The 20,634-nt window shown below is 41.0% G+C and overlaps 1 protein-coding gene across 1 annotated transcript in view; it reads left to right on the top strand.

Moving 5' to 3' along the window:
* The window catches only part of tbx15 (T-box transcription factor 15), a 42,005-nt gene that overhangs the window by 17,163 nt on the left and 4,208 nt on the right, over positions 1–20,634 (top strand). The window contains exons 5-7 of the mRNA XM_024260594.2: positions 9,184–9,351; positions 9,473–9,537; positions 17,505–17,602. Coding sequence (XP_024116362.1) covers positions 9,184–9,351; positions 9,473–9,537; positions 17,505–17,602 — 331 coding nt within the window. The remainder of the gene's footprint in view (positions 1–9,183; positions 9,352–9,472; positions 9,538–17,504; positions 17,603–20,634) is intronic.

A 20,634-nucleotide genomic window follows, 5' to 3' on the forward strand; every position in this document is an offset into this window, starting at 1 on the left:
AAGTCATGTGACTCGAGTCCCCACCTCTGGTCTGTACTATCAAAGTCTTTTATGAAGACATTTTCTCCAAGCATAAGGACGTTTTCTGTCTGTATGTATCACTACACGATGGCGCTTTGAGCAGCTAGAACCGTGTTTTGGATGTGCAGTTCGTACGCGGTAAAACTCTGCTTTTACTACCGTCTTGGGACAACTTCAGACAATCACAGCATAGACTATACATGCATTTTCTGACCGTATTCATCACAGTTCTCAGAGTCAGTGAACGCATCAGGACTAAAGTTACCACCCTCATCGATTTTGATTGGTCCTCGTATTAGCCCCGCCCCAACAAGCTACAATGGGGCCAAAAGTTTTGAAACTGAAACTTTCAGATTCAAAACTCAAAGAGTTGAAACAAAAAAAAGTTTTACAACTACAATTTAGAGTTTTGAAACCTGAAAACTAGAACATTTGAAGCTGAAAATAATTACATTGATTTTAAATTAGCAAAAAAATGTGGGGCATTTTAAAAAAAATTGGCTAAACACAAATATTTGTTTCCTTAATGTTTCAAATAATATTGGCTCCAATTGAGCTCCATAGTCCTCTTGCTGTGTTGGTTTTGGATCAAGAAACGCTCACATGGTCATTTGCATGGGTTCACGTTCACACTGCACTTCTGAGAGTGGACTTAACCCCCCTGCTGGTGGAGAAGTTCTCACGGCTGCAGGTTTGAGGGAAAGCATGGTGGAGAAGAGCACTAGTATGGAAACCTTTGAGAGGGAATAACCGCGCTGACTGTTAGTTATCGATGCGAGCGTTACCTCTCACACAGAGAAGAACTTTTCCAACTTTTGAATGATTTATGCTTATGGAGTTACTGGAAACCCTTTCTGTATTTCTTTCACATGCAGTCATCATGTCTCGCATTTCAAACGTGTTCTTCAGTCTCAGCGATAGTGGAGCTCAACAGTATTCCTCTGCTGGCAAATCGTGCTTTTAGAGTTCACAACTAATGAACTCTTTGAGGAGATGAACTGTGAGAGTGTGTGTGTGGGGGGGGGCTCTGAAGTAATCCCTCCCCCTTAATGTGAGCATATATGTGCCAAACCAAAACCATGATTAAAACAATCCCCCTCCCCGGTCATCTGCCCGCACGTCTGACGTCGGCCTCACTCGACTGTCACTGAAATCCATCCATACATATTTGACAAAGACGAGACAGCAAGCCTTAAATACAGAGATACTACTGGGTTCTGTGGAAAGAGAATCGTAGCGAGGGCTCTGTAGCTGCCTCAGAGGAAGTGGCGGCGGCGTGTGCAGCGTGATGGCGCTGCAGTCAGACAGCTGGGAGTAACAGATGCGTGCTCCGGCAGCTTTTCATGACGGATCCGCTCTCTGCAGCATTAAAGGTTGGCAGAGACTTGGTTATGGGTGTTCACGGTCAGACACACCCACCAATAAAATGTTAACTGTCCAACCTAATTATGCTTTCACCGAGCGTAGAGGGAAAGGAGTGATGCTGGATTCCTGCACACATCCTCACAGTTTGCTTTTCATTTGGAACGACCTGATTCACTGAACTAAAACGGATCCAGAACATCTTGATCCCAAACCTCCTGCAGTGAGACTCAGACATAAATACCTGGTTCTGAACAGAGCAGGTGAAGTTTTCCAGATTCTTGTATTTCTTCAAAACAATAAATTAAATATGTGTACAAACAAACAAGTAAACAAGAATGGATGTCAAATCCATTCACATCATAGTTAGTTGTTTTTCCACATCAGAATATCATTATTAGAACATTCTGTATGGTCACATGACTTTGATCAATTCAGAGACTGGAATGATGGTTGATCAGTTTCTGTGTGTTGTGTGTTGTCTGCTGTGATGAACTTAGTAATTTTCACATTACAGTAAATTAAACCTACAATGTCTAAATCCAAATAATAATTTTTCAATATCAATATAATACATTCATTTTAATTTAGAATAATTTTATAAAGATTGAATTATCAATTTGCCTTTGACAAATTGATGTGGTTGGAGTGTAGAAATAGAAATCGGTTCATCAATTAGGTTGATTAATTGTCCCACTCCTATAGTTCATTTCCTTAAAGCAGCAGTTCTTTACTTTCTCTTCCTTTCTGTGGCTCTTTTGTGAAAAGATGGATTTTTTGTATACCTCACACTGTAAGAAAAACAGTGTTGAGCTGTTTTTTTTTTTTACATGTTCTTTTGGCATTTTTCTGATTACAGAACACATATATTAAAAAAATTAAGCTTGAAATCCCATTTCTAAGTATTTTTTTATACAAATCATGGAGAATTGGTGAAAAACTACTGTTGGTAAAAGCGAAAAACCCACTGGGCAGGAAAAAACTCCATTCTGATGCATCCACTTGCAGACAAATAGATCCATAAATGTGTTTTTTTCCAAGTTTGAGCTGGAATCTGGATCTGAACTGTACAACTGGATAGCTCTGATACTGATCACCGTTTTTGTTACATCGGTAGTGTTATGATGGGATTGCAAGAGGCTGTAAGATAGCAGGAGAAAGTGTAAAAAATGGGACGATGGGAAATCAATGAAGGCCTGCTCAGCAGTAACAGTCACGCCCACAATTTAGAGGCTAAAAAACACTATGTGCAGAAACCATGTCCTAGAAAACAAGACAGGTGTTTTGATTTTGGCTAAGAATGGTATAATCATAATCAACAGACTGTTTCACACTAGATCAGAAGATTGATGATTGGTGTGGGACTTTAAGGAGTTCACAATAAAATGATTTGGCAGCAATAAAACCCCTTTCTAAGAAACAAAATACTTCTAGCTATCTTCATCAAATGTTTGAAACGTTTTAAAGTCTGCAAAAATAAAAAAATATGAGTGTTGATCGAGCAGCGTCCTGCCTCTTGAAACAATGATCAAACTAATCTTGACTCCATTGCTGGAGATCTCTGTGGACACGCCTTCAAGGAATATGAGGAGTTTACTGAGAGCAAAATTCATTTAGATTATAGAAATGATATCACTTAAAGTACAAAACTATATTTTGAAAACTGTAAATGACCTGCTGTCACGTCTGCTTTAGCCTTGCTTTAGGGTTCAGACTTCATGTGCGTGACTCTCAGAGATGCTCTGATGTGCTGCAAACCAGGAGTGTCAAACTCAATCACACAGGGGGCCAAAATCCAAAACACACCTTAGGTCGTTGGAGGAACAGGATAAACATTTACTGAACACTCTAAAACTACATTTTTAAAAATTTAAAACCATAACTTCTTAACATAATTACGAACTAGATATATAGCATTACCAGTGATAATGCTAGTGTGAATGTTGTAAGATGAATTTGGCTGCTGAAGATGATAGTGCTGATAGTTGAAGATGCTGAAATTGATACCTGAAAACACTGAAACTGATAGCCAGATAAACTATTAGCTAAATGCCAAATTAGCCTTAAAAAAAACAAAAACTTTAAACTTAGGTTAGCCAAACCTCTAGCATGTAGCTGAAATATTAGCTGAACTCGGGCCTTGACTTTGACACACTCTGTAGACGTTAGGAAAAGCTCTGCTCCATCACTCTGCTCTTTCCCTTTGAAGCCTCCCTGCTCTGAATGGCATTGTAAGAAAAAATCAAAGTCAAAGTCAAAGTCAACTTTATTGTCAATTCTTCATATGTGCTGACATACAATGAATTGAAATTCCGTTTCCTGCTCTCCCAGAAAAGACAATTTACAACATGAACCAATAAAAATATAGAAAAGGCAATAAATTTAAATTTACAAATGTAAATGTACAAATGTACAATAGATGGGGGGTTCAAAGTGACAAGTAGTGCAGGTATTATTGTTCATGTGGGTTTCCGAGCGCTGTTCATGTGGGGGGGGGCAGGTGGAGGATAGGTGGTTGGGGAGTTTGGGAGGAGTTCAGCATCCTGACAGCCTGATGAATGAAGCTGTTCCTGAGTCTGGTGGTGCGGGAGCGGAGGCTCCTGTACCTCCTCCCTGAGGGCAGGAGGCTGAACAGGTTGTGTGCAGGGTGGTGAACATCCCTGACAATTGTCAGCGCTTTACGGGTGAGGCGGGTGGTGTATAAGTCCTGCAGGGAGGGTAGTGGTGCTCCGATGGTTTTGCTGGCTGTTTTCACTATGCGCTGCAGGGCTCTTTTGTTGTAGTCCGTGCAGCTGCCGCCCCACACAGTGATGCAGCTGGAGATGATGCTCTCGATGGTTCCTCTGTAGAACATGGTCATGATGGATGGTGAAGCTCTTGACCTTTTCAGCTTCCGCAGGAAGTAGAGGCGCTGCTGGGCTTTCTTTGCCAGTGATGTGGTGTTGGCGGTCCAGGACAGGTCCTCATTGATGTGCAGCCCCAGAAACTTGGTGCTGGTCACTCTCTCCACTGCAGTGCCGTCAATGATCAGTGGCAGGTGTTGAGTGTGGCCCCTCTGGAAGTCGACAACAATCTCCTTGGTCTTGTAAAATGTAAGTTTGGGATTTGAAGCAGCGTATTTGAATTGAAGATTCTGCAACATTGCAGTTTTTCTAATAATTAGATTTGCAGAACTCGAGGTGCGCTGCCCTCACCACAGCCTGTGATTTACTGCCTCACAGACACCCGTCAGTAATGCTTAGCCTCACCGAGTTCCCAGTGACTGTCTGCTGCTGCACAGCTTCATAAGAGCAATCTTTCACTGTATTCAGAAAATGTGCAGGACCTGATTAGCCTGATTAACAAGAATACATAGGAAAGTATGAGGATTTATGCTTTCTAATAACGCTGTTTTCACAATATTCTCTCCGTTACATGATCAGCTTTAGCTCAGTGAGGGCCAGTCGCTGTGCTGCTTCAGCCTGGCCTGATGAAGAAGTGATGAAAACGAGTTCATTAGGACACAGATGTCCCTGGATCAGTGAATCGTTCTGATTCTGAGGGTTACTTTAATAAAACATTCAAGTATCTAATGCAGATGTTTGCTTTTGGCAGTCTCTTCCCAAAGGGGCTTCACATTTCTGCAATACAAAGACACTAAACGGTGACAAAGGTAGAATTACTCTTCCTTGTATTGGCTGTTGTCTTTTTTGTCATTTGAGGCTCAAACATGGACCTTCATCTCCACTGGAGACGTCCAAATGATTGGAGAAGAAATAATGTGAGACGCTGTTGAAGCAAATGTCTGAGGAGAGCGCCGGATTGTTGCGTCCGCGTTCTGCTGCAGGAGCTTCTTTAGAGGGAGCTCTTCTCTTGGACTCGCCGGGTCATAAAACGTCTCATTAGAAACAGAAAGCATGAAGTGAATGTCATGAATCATCAGACATGACAGAAGAAGCGGAGTCTGGGAAAAAGAAAACACGGCTTTTTAATGTCTCAGTGAGCACATAAACAATGTCTCCTTCAGCTTGTGATGACATTTAGAAGTGCTGAAAGTAATCCGGTAACAGTAGAGCGAAGAGGACAGAAAGAGGATCCTCCAGCTCACAACTGGTAGGTTCTTAAGGAAACGGATCAGACCGGAATATCTTTATCCTCCCAGAAATGTTATTGTTTCACTGAAGCCCCAACCCAACCACAAGTATTCTGCTGTCCTCAACAATGCAGCTTTTCTGCTCCATGCTTTTGTATGTAAACTCTCTTTGGAAACTTATTCCTCCAAGTTGTTTGTCTAACCATGTCCCCCTCCCGGCCTGGGGGTTTAAAAGCTCTGAAATCGCAATTCTGAGAGGAAAACTCCAACACCAGCAGTTTGCAGCAAACACACATAAATCAAAACATCTGTTCCTGCAATTCCAGCAAGACGGGATTCTTAATATTCTAACGGAGGACAGTATATATGTGCATTTATATATATATACACACATAGTTTCTGAAGAGCGGTGGGAGTTCATTGGGTTGTGCCCATGGACTGTTTGCATGGAAGTAAGCAGGCACTCATTTCCCATCATGCCTCTGCTTACACTCTTCCCTGCTAGCTTACAGCCCCTCACAACCCCTAACCTCACGTTAGCGGTGGAACAAATATGGGGATCAATATCGTTTCTATCCAGTCGTACAGTTTAGATCCAGATTCCAGCTCAGACCAGGAAAACAAAGACGTACACGGATCTATTTTTCTGCAAGTAGATTATAGTTTGTACGTAACCACAGGCTTTATCCAACAGCATTTTTTCATCGGCTCCTGATTCATCATGATTTGAAAAAAGAAATACTCAGAAATTCAGTTTAATCCTAACTTTCTTTACACATGTCCTCTATCATGAGAAAAACTGACATTTTTAAAACACCAAAATCCCAATTTTCTTTAGAGTGGATCTTTGCACTTTAATCTTGACTCCAAGTCAAATAAATCATTTTTACAGGATTTCAAGAGTTTCATTTGCATCTCTTTGCTTTCTGGGAAAACTAAATACAAGGCAGCAGGAGGCCGGACCAGAAGACCAGCTTCCTCCTCATTCTGTGCTGTCATTCTTGATGCATGTCAAGCCGCCCAGTCACGTGTCAGAGACCCAGAAAGTCTTTGAGCTTTTGACTAAAAGAAAAAGAAAGCTGCAGTCGACAGACAAAAGTCTGGAAGCTTTACTCCAAATACAAAATTGTTGCTGCTATTGACAGACTGTAACAACAGTAACCAGCTTTCTAATGTTACGAGGAAGCTGCTAATAGTTTTGTTCAAACGGTGGATTCACGTTTATTATTATATTTATAAAACATTTTAATAAAAAAGGCAGAGAATCAATCTGACAGCTGTAATGAAGCTGCAGTAGTGCACACGCTATGGGGGGTGGAGCTAAATTGAGCTGTCTGCTATTAGAAATCCAACAAGGAAGCTGATCCTTATTTTATTTTGGAATGGGGACCGACATGAATTTTGCACAATAAAAATCACCAGTGTTATCTAAAAATTGAAGAAAATCCGCGGTTCTATGCAAAAGTCCCGCCAACCAACGTTGCGGAAGGTGAGCAGTTCAGAGTGAACAGACACGCAACCACTTGTGATCAGCCGACCTGAAATCCAGCTGGATAAAAATTCTCCCCCCAATTTTTTTTTTTTACAACTTTCACAAAAACAATAAAGAAAATGTATGAGAAAAAAAGATGAAAAAAAAAACAAAATTCCAGGAAAAATGTCAAATAGACAGCAGTGCTCTTAGGAGAGAAATTCTTATTTTTGGGCTGCCTGGTGTGACATTAGCCTGGATTTTTTTTTTATTTATTTTTTTTCTTTTTCATTAAGAAACCTGTTGATTAGTTTGTTGACAAATGTTATTCTTGTTGTTTTTTTTTTATAAAATCACACCTAAAACTTTCATTCTATGTTGTAAAAACAGTTTGTTAGACATTTTTGGGGTTTCTACAGAAAAATTAATCCAATTTTTACCAGATGGAATTTTCTGTTTTTGCGTGATCTTATGTCTGGTGTGTGAATATAACAGGAGAAAGGACTAAATAAAGGTGGTGTCACATAGGAGAGGTTGTGCTGATTAAAGTAAGCAAATAAACAAGCAGGTAGTCTTTCAAATCTGAAACTACAGAAAATTCAAAAGTAGACAAAAACTGAGTTTTAGACCCTATAGGTTCCAAAGGGTTAAAAATAAATGTTCAATTTTGTGTGTGATTTCATATTATGATTATTTGCAGATAATAAGTGGCTGCAAAATACTGTAGCTAAAAAAATCAACTGTAATTAATCGTGATGAATATTTTCCAGATTTGCGATTAATTAGTTTGTTTTTTTAATCGATTCCTGGCCCTAGTTTTTACATAAATGTATCCCTTTGTAAACCCAAAGGGATACATTTATCCCAGCTAGTGTTGGGTACACCGGGAACAGGTTTCTGGTCTGTTGCAGGACCTGTAGGACAATCATCAGTTTACCTGTGAAGCATGTTTTTGCACTGTGGCAGGAAGCTGGAGTTCCTGTAGAAAACCCAGACAAACACGAGGAGAACACACATCTTCAGGGAATTCAACCGCAACACCACCGTGAAACTCTATCAGAATCTATAGAAATAAAGTAAAGCATCTATGTTAAGACATGTATTAACTTCTTTTGACTTCTTTAAAAGAAGAAAAACTTTTTAAAATAAAAAAACATATATTTTTTTTCTTAATTTTATTTGTAAAACAAAATAATACATAGTAAATCCTAACTGAGCTGCTTGCTTTTTATTATTTTGTACAAAAACTGTCCTGTGGGGATCACTCATAAAAAAGTAAGTTTGATTTTATTAAGAGATGATTGTGTTTTGATGATTAATGCTTTAGTCTTCCGAGATGCCTCGGCTGTGAGCATGACATCATCATCATGACATCATCTTCGTGCTCGGGTTGATGAGCTCTGCTGTTGGAGCTCCAGTCGTCCTCTGGTTGCTCTGCAGGTTGTTTGTTCTCCGTTCAGGGAAAACGTTTGACATCATCTCAGACTGAGGAGGACATCATCCTCTCTCTCATCAAGACAGGAGACATTCAGTCACCGTTTGTGCAGTCCAACAGTGTTGTGGAGCCTCAGCTTCTCATTATGAAAGGTTGTGGTCTGTTTTTAGATGTTTGAACTCTCCTCCTCAGAAAATGCTTCATAAAATCAGAAATCGTCGTGTTCCAAAGCAAGGTCGCTCTTCCTTCAGGAGCAGCATCTGTGTGTTCCAGATTGATTGACAGCTGATTTTTGGACAGAGCAGACAGACACGCCGCAAAAACCCTGAGCAGAATAAATGTGCATGCCTTTTTGAAAGCGGGAGTGCAGATTAAAGCCCCTCCAGCCCCTGAGTCATAATTTGCCTGTTTTTCTGTGTGAGCCGTGAGGTTTGGGTTGCACTGAGTGCAGTGTTTTTGATATTCAGAGGTGTTTTCTTCCCTGCAGCTCCGGTTTGAAATGACCCCCTCTGCTGTAACTAAATGTGGGTAGAGTTGGGGGTGTTTGGCTCTGGGGAGGTTTTCTCACTCTCAGATTAATCAAGAGCAGACTGGGGCCCTGAGGCGAGGCTGGGGCCGACACCAACTGACGCCTCTGCTCTGCTGAGAACTAATCCTTCAGGCAGCGTCACTGCTTTCCCCTCAAAGGAGGAAAAAAAGCTCTCATGATTTCAGTTTGCAGGAGCCTTCACTTTTGATGTACTTCTCCACCTCCGAGGGTTTCCATCTTTATGCGTAAGCCTCCCGTCCAAACTCATGCTAACGGAGCGTGTCCACCCACAGATCATCCTGCACTCCATGCACAAGTACCAGCCGCGCGTTCACGTCATCAGGAAGGACTTCAGCAGCGAACTGTCTCCCAACAAGCCGGTGCCCAGCGGGGAAGGAGTGAAGACCTTCAGCTTCCCAGAGACGGTCTTCACCACCGTCACCGCCTACCAGAACCAGCAGGCAAGCAGCCCCCTCACACACTCAGGAGACAAACGGGCTTTTGTAAAAAGCATCAGAGCTGAACTTTCTTGTTACTTAAAGTGTTGTTTTTCAAAACTCTCTTTTCTTCTTTACCGGTCAGATCACCAGACTAAAGATTGACCGGAACCCGTTTGCTAAAGGATTCCGGGACTCGGGCCGCAACAGGTACGTCATGTAACTCAGGAAGTTCTATCAGTACGAGCAAACCAGGATGTGCCTGCTTAAAAAACTTTAGAGATTTTATCGGAGCGTCCGTGTCAGGCGGCCGTCAGCAGCACTCAGAATCTGAGCAGTGGTCCACACACACAAAGGCTTTGTCCAAATTCCCACCCCAACCCCTAACTACTACTATGCTACTATAAGTAACTCAGACACCATGCTCACTACTTTTCTTTCTTTTTTCTAAATGCCAGATATTACGTCACCAGTTTCACCCAGTAAAAATCGAATCAACACGAACATTTATGATGTGTATTTCTGACTCCCCTCTGTTCTGATGATCAAAATGTGGACAGTTTGTTAAAAAATTACTTTTTTTTCCCCACAAAAAATGTTTGACTGCAATGCATTGTGGTCCATATTCACTAATGAAGTGAGTATTTATACACTGATTTTTTTGCAAAGACATTTGGGAAATTTCTAGTGCACTCGATTTTGGGACTGTAGATTCTGACAGCACTACCACATGGTGAATGTACTGTAATGTGACTAGAGAAGGAATTCGGACACAGCCCATGGACCAAAAAGAAAATGTGTCGAAGAGCTTAACGCTAACATGAAGCAGCTGCGCTAATCGGAAGTGGAATCCAGGTGTGAAGGACTGACAGGAAGTTAACAGCAGACATCCCAAGGTTGGACATCTTTAATGAAAAAGCAATAAACTCTCAAATCTGTTCTTTGTGAGTTCTCAAAACATGGAAGAAAGAAGAACAATAAAAGTAAAATATACACGTTGTTTTTTTAAGCATAAAGTTATTGTTGAAACTACAGTTAATTGTCATTAATCATCTGAGCTTGAAGGCTGACCGTCTCGTATTAACCAGAGGACGGAAAAATTAAATTTAAATTCTTTAACGTCTCGATGAGGCCTGAGTCAGCAGCCTCTGCACCCCGCAGCGGCTCTCTGTCTGCCGGCATGTCCAGTGAGTGAGCTCCACAGCAGGATCGAAAACCGCCAATCTGTCCAGAGTGCGTCCCGCCTTCACCCCAAAGTAACCGGATGAACTCTGCAAACCTGCGGCTCCGACAGGTTAGGGAAATAGATGGCAGTTTTGCACTAGTATTCTACCCGCTGATCAAGTCACTGAAAACGTCATGTGCCCAAAGCTGAGTCCCTGATTAGCAGATGTGACGCGGCGACCTGTCAAACTTCAGATATTTACATTTATGAACCGCTGCCCAATTCTCGCTTTGTCCTTCAAGTCGAGTTGCTGCCATACCTTCACGCCGCACTCGTTGCTCAGACTTCAGATCGCCTTATGTCACGTCTGTTCCATTAACTTAACTTTGAAACTGGCCGTCTACGCCGTGCGACTCGCATTCGGTGTGGATGCACCTTTGGTGTTTTACCAAATTTTGTATCTCCTGAAATCCTGTGATGTCGTTTCCTCAACATTCTCAATTCCCCGGTCTCCTCAGAAATCCAGGTCACCATATTTACATCTCTGCATAAAACGGCTGTTATTAATGTGAATTCTGATGAGTCCAAATGTAAAGCTTGAGGGTGAGGAGCTCTACCTGCTGCCACGAGGTTCATGGTCTGTCTCAGCTGACAGAAAAATGGGTGAAATAAATCTAAAAAGAAATTCTACAGAGGAATCAGTGATAAATCCACACCTTTGCAATGTTTTGTAAAATCCCCAAGTTAAATTCAGTTCAATTTTATTTATATAGCCCAAAAGGCGTCAAAGGAAAACTTGGAGTTTTCCAGGAGGCCGTCCTGCCAACAGCTGCAGGCTCCTGGAGAGTTTGTTCTTCTCTGTGACCTTCTATATGGAAATAGAGGTCTGAATATAGCCCACTGTAACGTGCTACTCCACATAAAAACAATACTGGCAGAGCTCCTCACTAGACTTTCTCCTCCGTTTGGTCTTGTAGGAGTCTAGTGTTAAGCTGCTCCTTTATCCCCCAGTGAGTCGGTCATGAATGAACGTCTTTGGACCAACAGCTTTGGTCAAATGGCCTATAACTGATTTCCAGACTCGCCGGGAAAAGAAATGTCCACAGTGGGCTAGGTATGAGTTTTTAATGACGTGTTTTGAGCACTGGCACGGGAGACAGTGACCAGCTGTTGGTTCACCACTACAGTTCTGCTTCTTTATGTTCTTTCATTTGCCAAAGTGACAAAGTGGAGACTGTGTTTACATTTTGTGGAAGCTAATAGTCAGGGGATATGCCCCTTCCTAACTATTTTTTTAACATTCAGCCTCATAAAAACATCAACATTTCAACACATATTTAAGATCCGCTCCGAGCTCAAAGGCCATAAAGTGCAGGTGGAACAATGTCTTGTGTCAGAACCTTTGAGCAGGACGTCTAGACATCTTCAGGGTTACAAGTCAGAGCACTAAGGTGGTTATTAACACTGTCTGGAGGCTTTTTTTAATGCGTCGTTCTCAAACTTTAGGTTCTTTCCGTTGTGGGCCTGTTATCTCACCCTCTCACTGGGCTGTGCTCTCATGTTTCCACAGTAGTGGGGGCAGTTTCTTTATTTCTAAATAAACCAGCATATCAGAACATCATTCCTTTTTCATTCAACAGTGAGTTCCAACCAAAATCCGGCTGGTTGCAGCATCCTGCAAATGTGGCCTGGCACCAATATTACACCTTACAATAATGGAAAACAAGAAGAGATTTGAAATAAATCTGTTTTTAACTTCTTTAGTTAGTTTTAATGTTATTTTGAAACAGAACAATAACATATTCTGGAACTCAAATGTCCCTCTTTTAAACTCGTAAGCAAGTGAATCACAATTGCAAGTCTCAGAATAGTTGGAACAGACTAGAGGATACAAATGAATGAAAACAGAGAAGCATAATTTGGAAAAACTAATTAGATGAATTTGAATCAGGCCTGTAACATGTAAAATGTTAAAAAGTGATCACATTTACTTAAAATGAAAGATTTTACAGAAGTGAAACATTAAAAGGCAAGGCACGTTTTTTTATATAGCACATTTCATGCACAGAGACAGTTCGAAGTGCTTTACAAAAAACATTAAAATAAACAATTAAGAAAATAAGATTAAAAGAAGTAAAAGAACTGAATTTAAATCAAGCATAAATAATTGGTGTGGATGTAAACTTTTGAATACATATCAATCAAATGCAGCTGAGAACAGGTGAGTCTTTAACCTGGATTTAAATACACTGAGTGTTTCAGCAGATCTAAGGTTTTCTGGAAGTCTGTTCCAGATCTGTGGTGCATAGAAGCTGAATGCAGCTTCTCCATGTTTAGTTCTGACTCTAGGAACTGATAAAAGACCGGATCCTGATGACCGGAGAGGTCTGGCTGGTACATACTGGGTCAGGAGGTCAGTCATGTATTTTGGTGCTAAACCATTCAAAGCTTTATAAACCAGTAACAGAACTTTAAAGTCTATCCTCTGACAGACAGGTAACCAGTGTAAAGACCTCAGAACTGGACTGATGTGGTCTACTTTCTTGGTCCTTGTGAGAACCCGAGCAGCAGAGTTCTGAATAAGCTGCAGTTTCCTGATGGATTTTTTTGGTAGTCCTGTAAAAACACTGTTACAGTAATCAAGTCGACTAAAGATGAAAGCATGCACTAGTTTCTCCAGGTCCTGCTTAGACATCAGATCTTTAATCCTTGAGATATTTTTGAGATGATAATAGGCTGATTTAGTGACTGCCTTAATGTGTTTATCAAATTTAGGTCTGTGTCTATCACTACACCCAAGTTTCTGGCCTGGTTGGTAGTTTTTAGTTGAATAGATTGAAGCTCTGTAGTGACGTCTAACCTTTTTTCTTTAGCCCCAAAGACAATAACCTCAGTTTTGTTTTTGTTTAATTGAAGTAAGTTGTGACACATCCAGTCATTAATGTCCTCAATGCATTTACCAAGAGCCTGTACAGGGCCTCGGTCTCCTGGTGTCAGTCTAATATATATCTGTGTGTCATCTGCATAGCTATGGTAACTAATGTTGTTGTTCTTTATAACCTGGGCCAGGGGGAGCATGTAGATGTTAAATAGAAGTGGCCCCAGGATGGAGCCTTGGGGCACTCCACATGTAATTTCTGTTAGTTCAGATGTGAAGTTACCAATTGACAAAAAATATTTCCTGTTTCCAAGTACGTTTTGGACCAGTTTAGTACTGGCCCAGCAGGAGAATCTCGTGACGACACAAACCTTGAATGGATGGTATTCAGGTTTTTAGACAACACTGGATGACTCATAAGAATGATGGTGACAATGACATCAGAACATTAGAACTTAGAAGCATATATTGGGAGAACACAGGTCACTTCTATTTGCAGATTATGCCTAAAGCTCTGTTGTTTGACCATGCAGGGCCATCTATACTATAATAAACATGTTTAATTCCTGAAATTATCGTTTAAAACAGTTTATGTGTTGCCCTCTACAGGTTGAAATGAGGTACTACTGTTGAATTTTGTGATTGGTCAACTGGTGTAAGTCCAAGAAGTTTCACGTCATCACGCTCTGAGCTCAAGTATAAAAGCTCCGCCCATCTTTGAACACTTGAAAACGCTCGAGAGTTTAAGCTCACCAAAGCAATAATAAAAAGATCTTTTAGTTACTTCAAGCTAAACTCACTGTCAATCACATACCCAGACCACACCTCCTCCACTTAGCCCACCTCCCCTAGCCCTGCCCCCTTTTTTGAAATTTTTAAATCTGGGCTGAGAGTGGAGTCAGCCTCCAACTGTCCTGTTTGGTTATCCTTTAAGAGTGGAGAGACCTTTTCAGAACTTACAGGAGTCTAAGTCATTCTGGAGTAGAAGTCGCACTGTTGGGATCCACTTCCTCTTTTAACACGCGTCAGATTCAATGCTCAGTGGTTGTCCAAAAATGTCTTTATAGACGCCCCAGTCATACGTAGGAGGAGCTACTATCAAGTTTTTAGACTGATGGCTATCTATGGCTGATCTATGGCTGATCTATGGCTGATCTATGGCTGATCTATGGCTGATCTATGGCTGATCTATGCCTTTTACGCTGCAGGAGCTTTGTCTGAATGATGGCGCTTTCAGCGGTACTTCTGCCTCTCTGAAACTGTTTTTTGTGACTTCCTGTCCTGCATTAGTCAAAGGAAGGAAAAAATAAAAAGAATAATATTGTCTGGATGCAAATAGGAAAAATATCTTAAACGACCAGAAGGAGATCGATCAGGTTCTCTTCCTGCATCATCATCAAAACCACTTAAATATGTCCATTTAGGAATCCATTCATCTTATTTTTATGGAGGTTTTTACTTTCAACAATTATCATTTCATTTACACACGCTGACAAATTAAGGCAACTTTTTTTTCTGAAATCCTGAAAGTGCCAAAAATATTGATTGCTCTAAACGTCCAAGTATCTTCTTCAGAGGAAGATATTGTGACAGGCAGGACATGTGAGGACTTCCCTTCATCTGAGGACGCCTCACCATCAGCTGCTCTAAAGGATCTTCTTTTTTTATCACTTTGGATTTTTACAGAAAACTCCAATGTTGTGGAGTTCTGTTAAAAGCATCTCCTGCTTTGTTTTCTCCTCTTCTGCCTTTCTTTCCCATTTTTCACTTGAGCCATCCCATCATTATGAGTTATCATATATAAGTCTGTTGGGGGAGAAAGAAGATGTGTTGGATCAGCAGCACATGAAAGAAGCCCCTCATCTGGTCCGCATTAATCACACAAAGATATTTGAGACATATTTTTTCATTTTTCAAACAATAGGCAGTTTGATTTATGAACTGGCATTAGAATTCCACTGCAAAAAAGTTACAGATGAAGGAGGAAAAGAGCATGAGATGCTTGTCAGGAGAGGAGGGGGAAATGAATTTATCCTCACGTACAGGTTCCTGCCCTGCAGCGTTCCTTCAGTCTGCACAACAATGTGAGAATTTAGGCTCAAAACTCAATCTTAAACATTCTTACACCTTTGCTGTCTATTTTATTTCAGGCTTAAATATTGCCATTAGGATTCAGGTCTAATTTATAATCTGCTCCTTTTCTACATTGGCTGAAAAGTCACTTTGGTGAAGAACATCAATCTTGAATGAGAATTTTTCCTTTCTGGATAAAACATGAAAAAACAAAAGTACATTAAAAGTAGGAGTACTTTCGATATATTTGTGCTGATAATCTCACCACAAAATCACACATAAAAAAAGGGTCTATATTTTTAGAAAGTGATTTTATGTCTCTTGTGTAAATTAAGTCAGTTAAAGTTTTTTTTTTTTGTCTTTTGCTTAGAAGATTTGAAAATTAATTTCAGAGACAAAAAGTAAAGTAAAACAAAAAAGTAAAAGAAGAAAGTAGCACCAGCAGTACTTTGCAGAGGTTTGCTATGAAAGCATCAGGAACAGGAATGACTCTCCCTGCACTTCATTGTGTATCATGATGCTGCAGACAGTCAAACACTTGGCCAAAATTTTCCAGAATTTCACATCCCAGCCAGCAAAGTTAAGCTGGCCCCATGTGGTTTAAAAACGGGCAGAAAATGTAGGCTCCAAACGGGCTTGTCCACAGTTTCTGTGGTGGTCCCACCTGTGTTTGCCCTCATTGGCTTAAGTGGGGATTCAGTGGGTTAGCTTGTAATGCTAGTCGGCTCCTCGGTGGACAACGTAACATGCTAGTGAGTTCCACTGTAGCAAGCTAGAGAGCTACTCTGTCCCCATGGAAACTGTGGACAAACCCATTTGGGGCCCACATTTTCTACCCAAATGGGGCTCACTTGGCTTTGCTGGCTGGACTTTTAACCCTTTAACACCTGAGGCATCACCGATGACGCTTAAACAAAAAACCTTTAACATACTGTAACTTTCAAACTGTTAACACGATAATTCCAGCAGATTTTGAATCTGCTGGAATTATCGTGTTAACAATTAAAAAATGACTGCAGATCCAAGAACGTAAACACTGGAGCTCCTGTGTTAAAGGGTTAAATGCAGGTTCTTAAGTAAAAGTTTTCACAAACCAAAGTGTGAAAAGAAGCTGCAGATTCAAAACTAAACCTCCACCTTCAGAGGAAACGTTCCATCCAGAGCTCATCCTGAGTGACGGCAGTGCTGTGTTGTGTCTGTGACAGGCTTTACGGCCCATTAGAGCGACTCCGCTCCCTCATTGGCTGTTCCTGCTGCGGCAGGGGCTGCAGGAATGAGCGCAGTGACGGGGGTGTCTGGGTAAATTAGCGTGGCGCACTAACGAGCTGCTGCGCTCTGGGAGTTAGCAGCCCTAAAATAACAGCAGTGAGGGTGACGGGCGCAGGTTTCCCTGGACGGGGCGCGCTGGAGTAAATCACGCAGGGGAGAGAAGCACGAGCGGATTGGAAATGAAACGTCCCTCAGATTTATGTGCGCAGTAAAAACCTGCAGATTCTTAATGGTCACGGTTTCCTCCAACCAGACTGCAGCTTCCTGCCTCTCTGTTGTGCTCAGACTCCAATCTTCAGGTTTCTCAGTTTGTTTGGACAAATTACTTCCTTTACTTTGTTTCTTTCTGGCTCCTTATTTACCGACTGGTTGCTTTTGCTGTAGATTAGCAGATTCAATTACTTACATAGTATATTTACTAAATATGTAATAATGTCAGAAAAATATGACAAAACTGAAAAAAAATGACTATAATTTCAACCGCATGAAAAGTTAATGTCATGAATTGTCCACACCTGGATAGCTTGAACAAAAATCTCTATTTGATAAAGATAATTGAGATTTTTAAATGTGATTTACAACAAATCAGACTTGAGCCTGTTGAGAACAGCCAATGCTGAAAAAGACAAAGCTGTGTTAAGAAAATGAACTCTGAAAACCAAAACAAGAGTAAAAGAAAGTTTAGATTTGTAAATTCTTCCTCTAAAGTCAATAATTTTTCACTTTCATGATTATCAGCCTTGCTATTTTATGACTCCCCTAACCCCTCTCCTTCCCCTGTCTCTCCCTCAGGACTGGCCTGGAGGCCATCATGGAGACGTACGCCTTCTGGAGACCGCCAGTGAGGACGCTGACATTTGAAGATTTCACCAGCATGCAGAAACAGCAAAGTATGTAAATGAAGATTCTCCTTTTGAAACCCATCCTCCAGCCTGTCTTGTTCACTTGTAATTTTCAGCCTGTTTTCTTGTTCAGTTGAGTCTGATTTCTGAGTAGAACCAGATGGGAAAAGCTGGAAGTCATAAAAGAGGACAAGCTTGTTTAAATCAGAGGGAAAGAAATCCACCTGACCAACATTTTACCAGCTCCGCTTATGCACACCTGAAACGAAGACAACAGAAATCTGAGTAAATATGTCTGAAGAGCCTCCAGTGGGAATGAAGATTTGCAATGTAGTTCACTGATCCTAAAAGCTGAAAACACTGAAGCTGATAGCTGGAGATGCCAGAGCTAATATCTGAAAACCCTGAAGCTGAAAAAGCTGGAGCTGATAGCTGAAAACCCTAAAGCTGAAAACACTGAAGCTGATAGCTGAAATTGCTGAAGCGGATAGCTGAAGATGCCAGAGCTAATAGCTGAAAACCCTGAAGCTGAAAACGCTGAAGTTGATGACTGAAAATGCTGAAGCTGATAATGCTAAAGCTAATAGCTGAAAACCCTGAAGCTGAAAACGCTGACGTTGATATGATGCAAAATGCCAAATTAGCCTAAAAGAACTTAAAAGAAAAAAACGTAAGTTAGCCAAAACAGCTAGCATGTAGCTGAAATATTAGCTAAGCTCCAAAATAGTCTAAAAAATCTTAGTAAATGCCAAAATAGTCGAAAAAGTTAGCAGAATTCAAATTTGTAGAACTTTAAAACTAACTTTTTAACATAATTATGTATTATAAAAAGGCAGGAATATTATTCCAGAATAAATCAACTTAAACCTTAAATAACTTTCAATATTTTACTCTCCATAAAAATATATTTTGTCAAAATTATACAAGTTATAAATGAGCGCAAGATAACATCGGGCCACTGATAACAATAAAATAAAATGCTGTGGAGGGCCGGATAGGGCCAAAGTCAAAGCTTGGGCCTTGAGCTTGACATTTGTGATTTAGAACCTTTGCACATTTGTCTCCTGCCCTGAATGGAAGGCAGTTCTTCCCTGGTTAAAGCTGGTCATTTCTTCTCTGGATATTCTCCATGTGACTTTCAGCACACACTGCAGCAGCTTGTCCTTCACTTGAGCTTGGCCATGTGCTGCTGCTCTGACAGCTCCGCCTGCAGAACTTTTCACATCACACTGATTCAAATGAAATAAAGTCCTTTCATACACTTTTACGGCCTGCAGTCAGCATTGTTCAGACCTCCTCTGTCAGTCTTGACTCTGACCTTGCAGGTCTGCATCATCTGTGTGGAGGCTCACACGTGTTTATGACCCCCAAACTCCTCTGCAGTCATTAGGAATTAATTAAGCTGCCGTTAGAGTCTCGGTGTCACCCCGTAAAGACACTGAGCTGTTCTGCAGATAGTGGAGTGCAGCTCAGCCCTCACGACGACAGACATCGCTTCCCATTCAACTAATCAAGTGTTCTCCCTCGGCACCAAAGCGCCTGAGCTCTTCTTACCAGAGGAAAACATGACATCACTAAGCTATCTTCCCTTCGTCTTCTGTTTATTACTCTTCCTCCCCCTCCAAGCTCCTTGAGCAGAGCTTATAGTGACATGATCAAAGGCATATGCAGCAGAATCAAACTCCCAGCCAAACCAGTTCTAGATTGTTCCGTTATGCCTGCTCCTCAGTCTGGTTTCAAACTGAATTTCTCCTGCAGCAGTCTGAACGCCGGCCAAAGTCTCATTAATAGAAAAACATCTGACTGATATACTCGGGCTATTCTTTCACTAAATGCCTTGACTCACAGATTTCAGCCGGGCCAAGAAAGTTCACCATCGGATCATACATGTACACCTGTGTGCGAGCAGCACTGTTGATCAGACCAAGACCAAACTGAATGTATCTACCTGCAGCAGAGCCATCCATGACCGATCAAAGCCTGCAGTCAGTCTGAAGTGAACAGTCAGAAAAAGTAAATGCAGCCTAAAGGGTAACCAAACAGGGAAGTTGGAGGCTGACTCTACCACAGCCGAAATGTGAACACCCAGTCAGAGGGGTGGGGCTTGGGGGCTGGACTGTTATCATCACTGGAGCTGCAGATCATGACATGAGATTTCTGAAACTTACAGAGTTTGACCAATCACAAAATTGAACTGTAGAACCTCGATTCAACCGGTAAGGGCCAGCACACTGACAGTTTTTGACTATCCTTTCAAGAATTAAACAATTTTATTTTAATTTATCAAAAATTTGGCAACAACCAACAGACAGCGCTTTTAAAGCCCCATTTATACAGATCAACAGACAAAAAAAAGATTATTTAGGGTTTGGTTACCTTTTAAAGCCCCCCTATGACCATTGTTTTATTTTAAAAAAAAAAACGTTCCCAGTAGTGTTTTAATCATAATTATGAAGTCTTTTACCAAAATCCCACAACCTAAATATCTTAAAAAGCCATTTTTCATGTTGATCTGAAATTTTTTAAAATCTCCGCTGTGGGGGCGGGGCTTTTAGTGTCCCGCCCCTGATCCCCCCCTGTCTGATTATGATAGCTCCGTGTCTCTCTAGCATAAATCTTCACCGGTGCTACATTAAAACATCCATCAATCTGGGTAATGTCCAGCCGTATGGTTCTGATCCGGATGTCAGCTGGGACGAGGAAGTGAAGATCTTCATGGACAGAACTTCCTCCAAAATCCTGATTCTTTGTCCTTCCAGTTCACCAAAGACTCTTTTAGCTAATTCTCCAATGTTTATTGACTGTGATCAATACATTCAATCATTGGTTTCTCAGAGTTCTTGATAAAATAATCAAAGCTAAGATCAAAATGCTCTTTCATTGATTTACAATCCTTTCCAACTGCGGTCGTGGTCACATCAAGAAGCTCCGTGGAGTCTGGTGGAGATTTTCCAGCAACTTTAACGAGGTTATAGTTTCGAATGGTAAAAGGTGAAGTCAGTATGTACACCGCCTATTTTATCCTTATGATTTTGCACTTATGGAGTTCAAAAGAAAAATACAGGAACCAACCTTCTTCC

The sequence above is a fragment of the Oryzias melastigma genome, linkage group LG21 (assembly GCF_002922805.2).
Source record: "Oryzias melastigma strain HK-1 linkage group LG21, ASM292280v2, whole genome shotgun sequence".
Taxonomy (NCBI): Eukaryota; Metazoa; Chordata; class Actinopteri; order Beloniformes; family Adrianichthyidae; genus Oryzias; species Oryzias melastigma.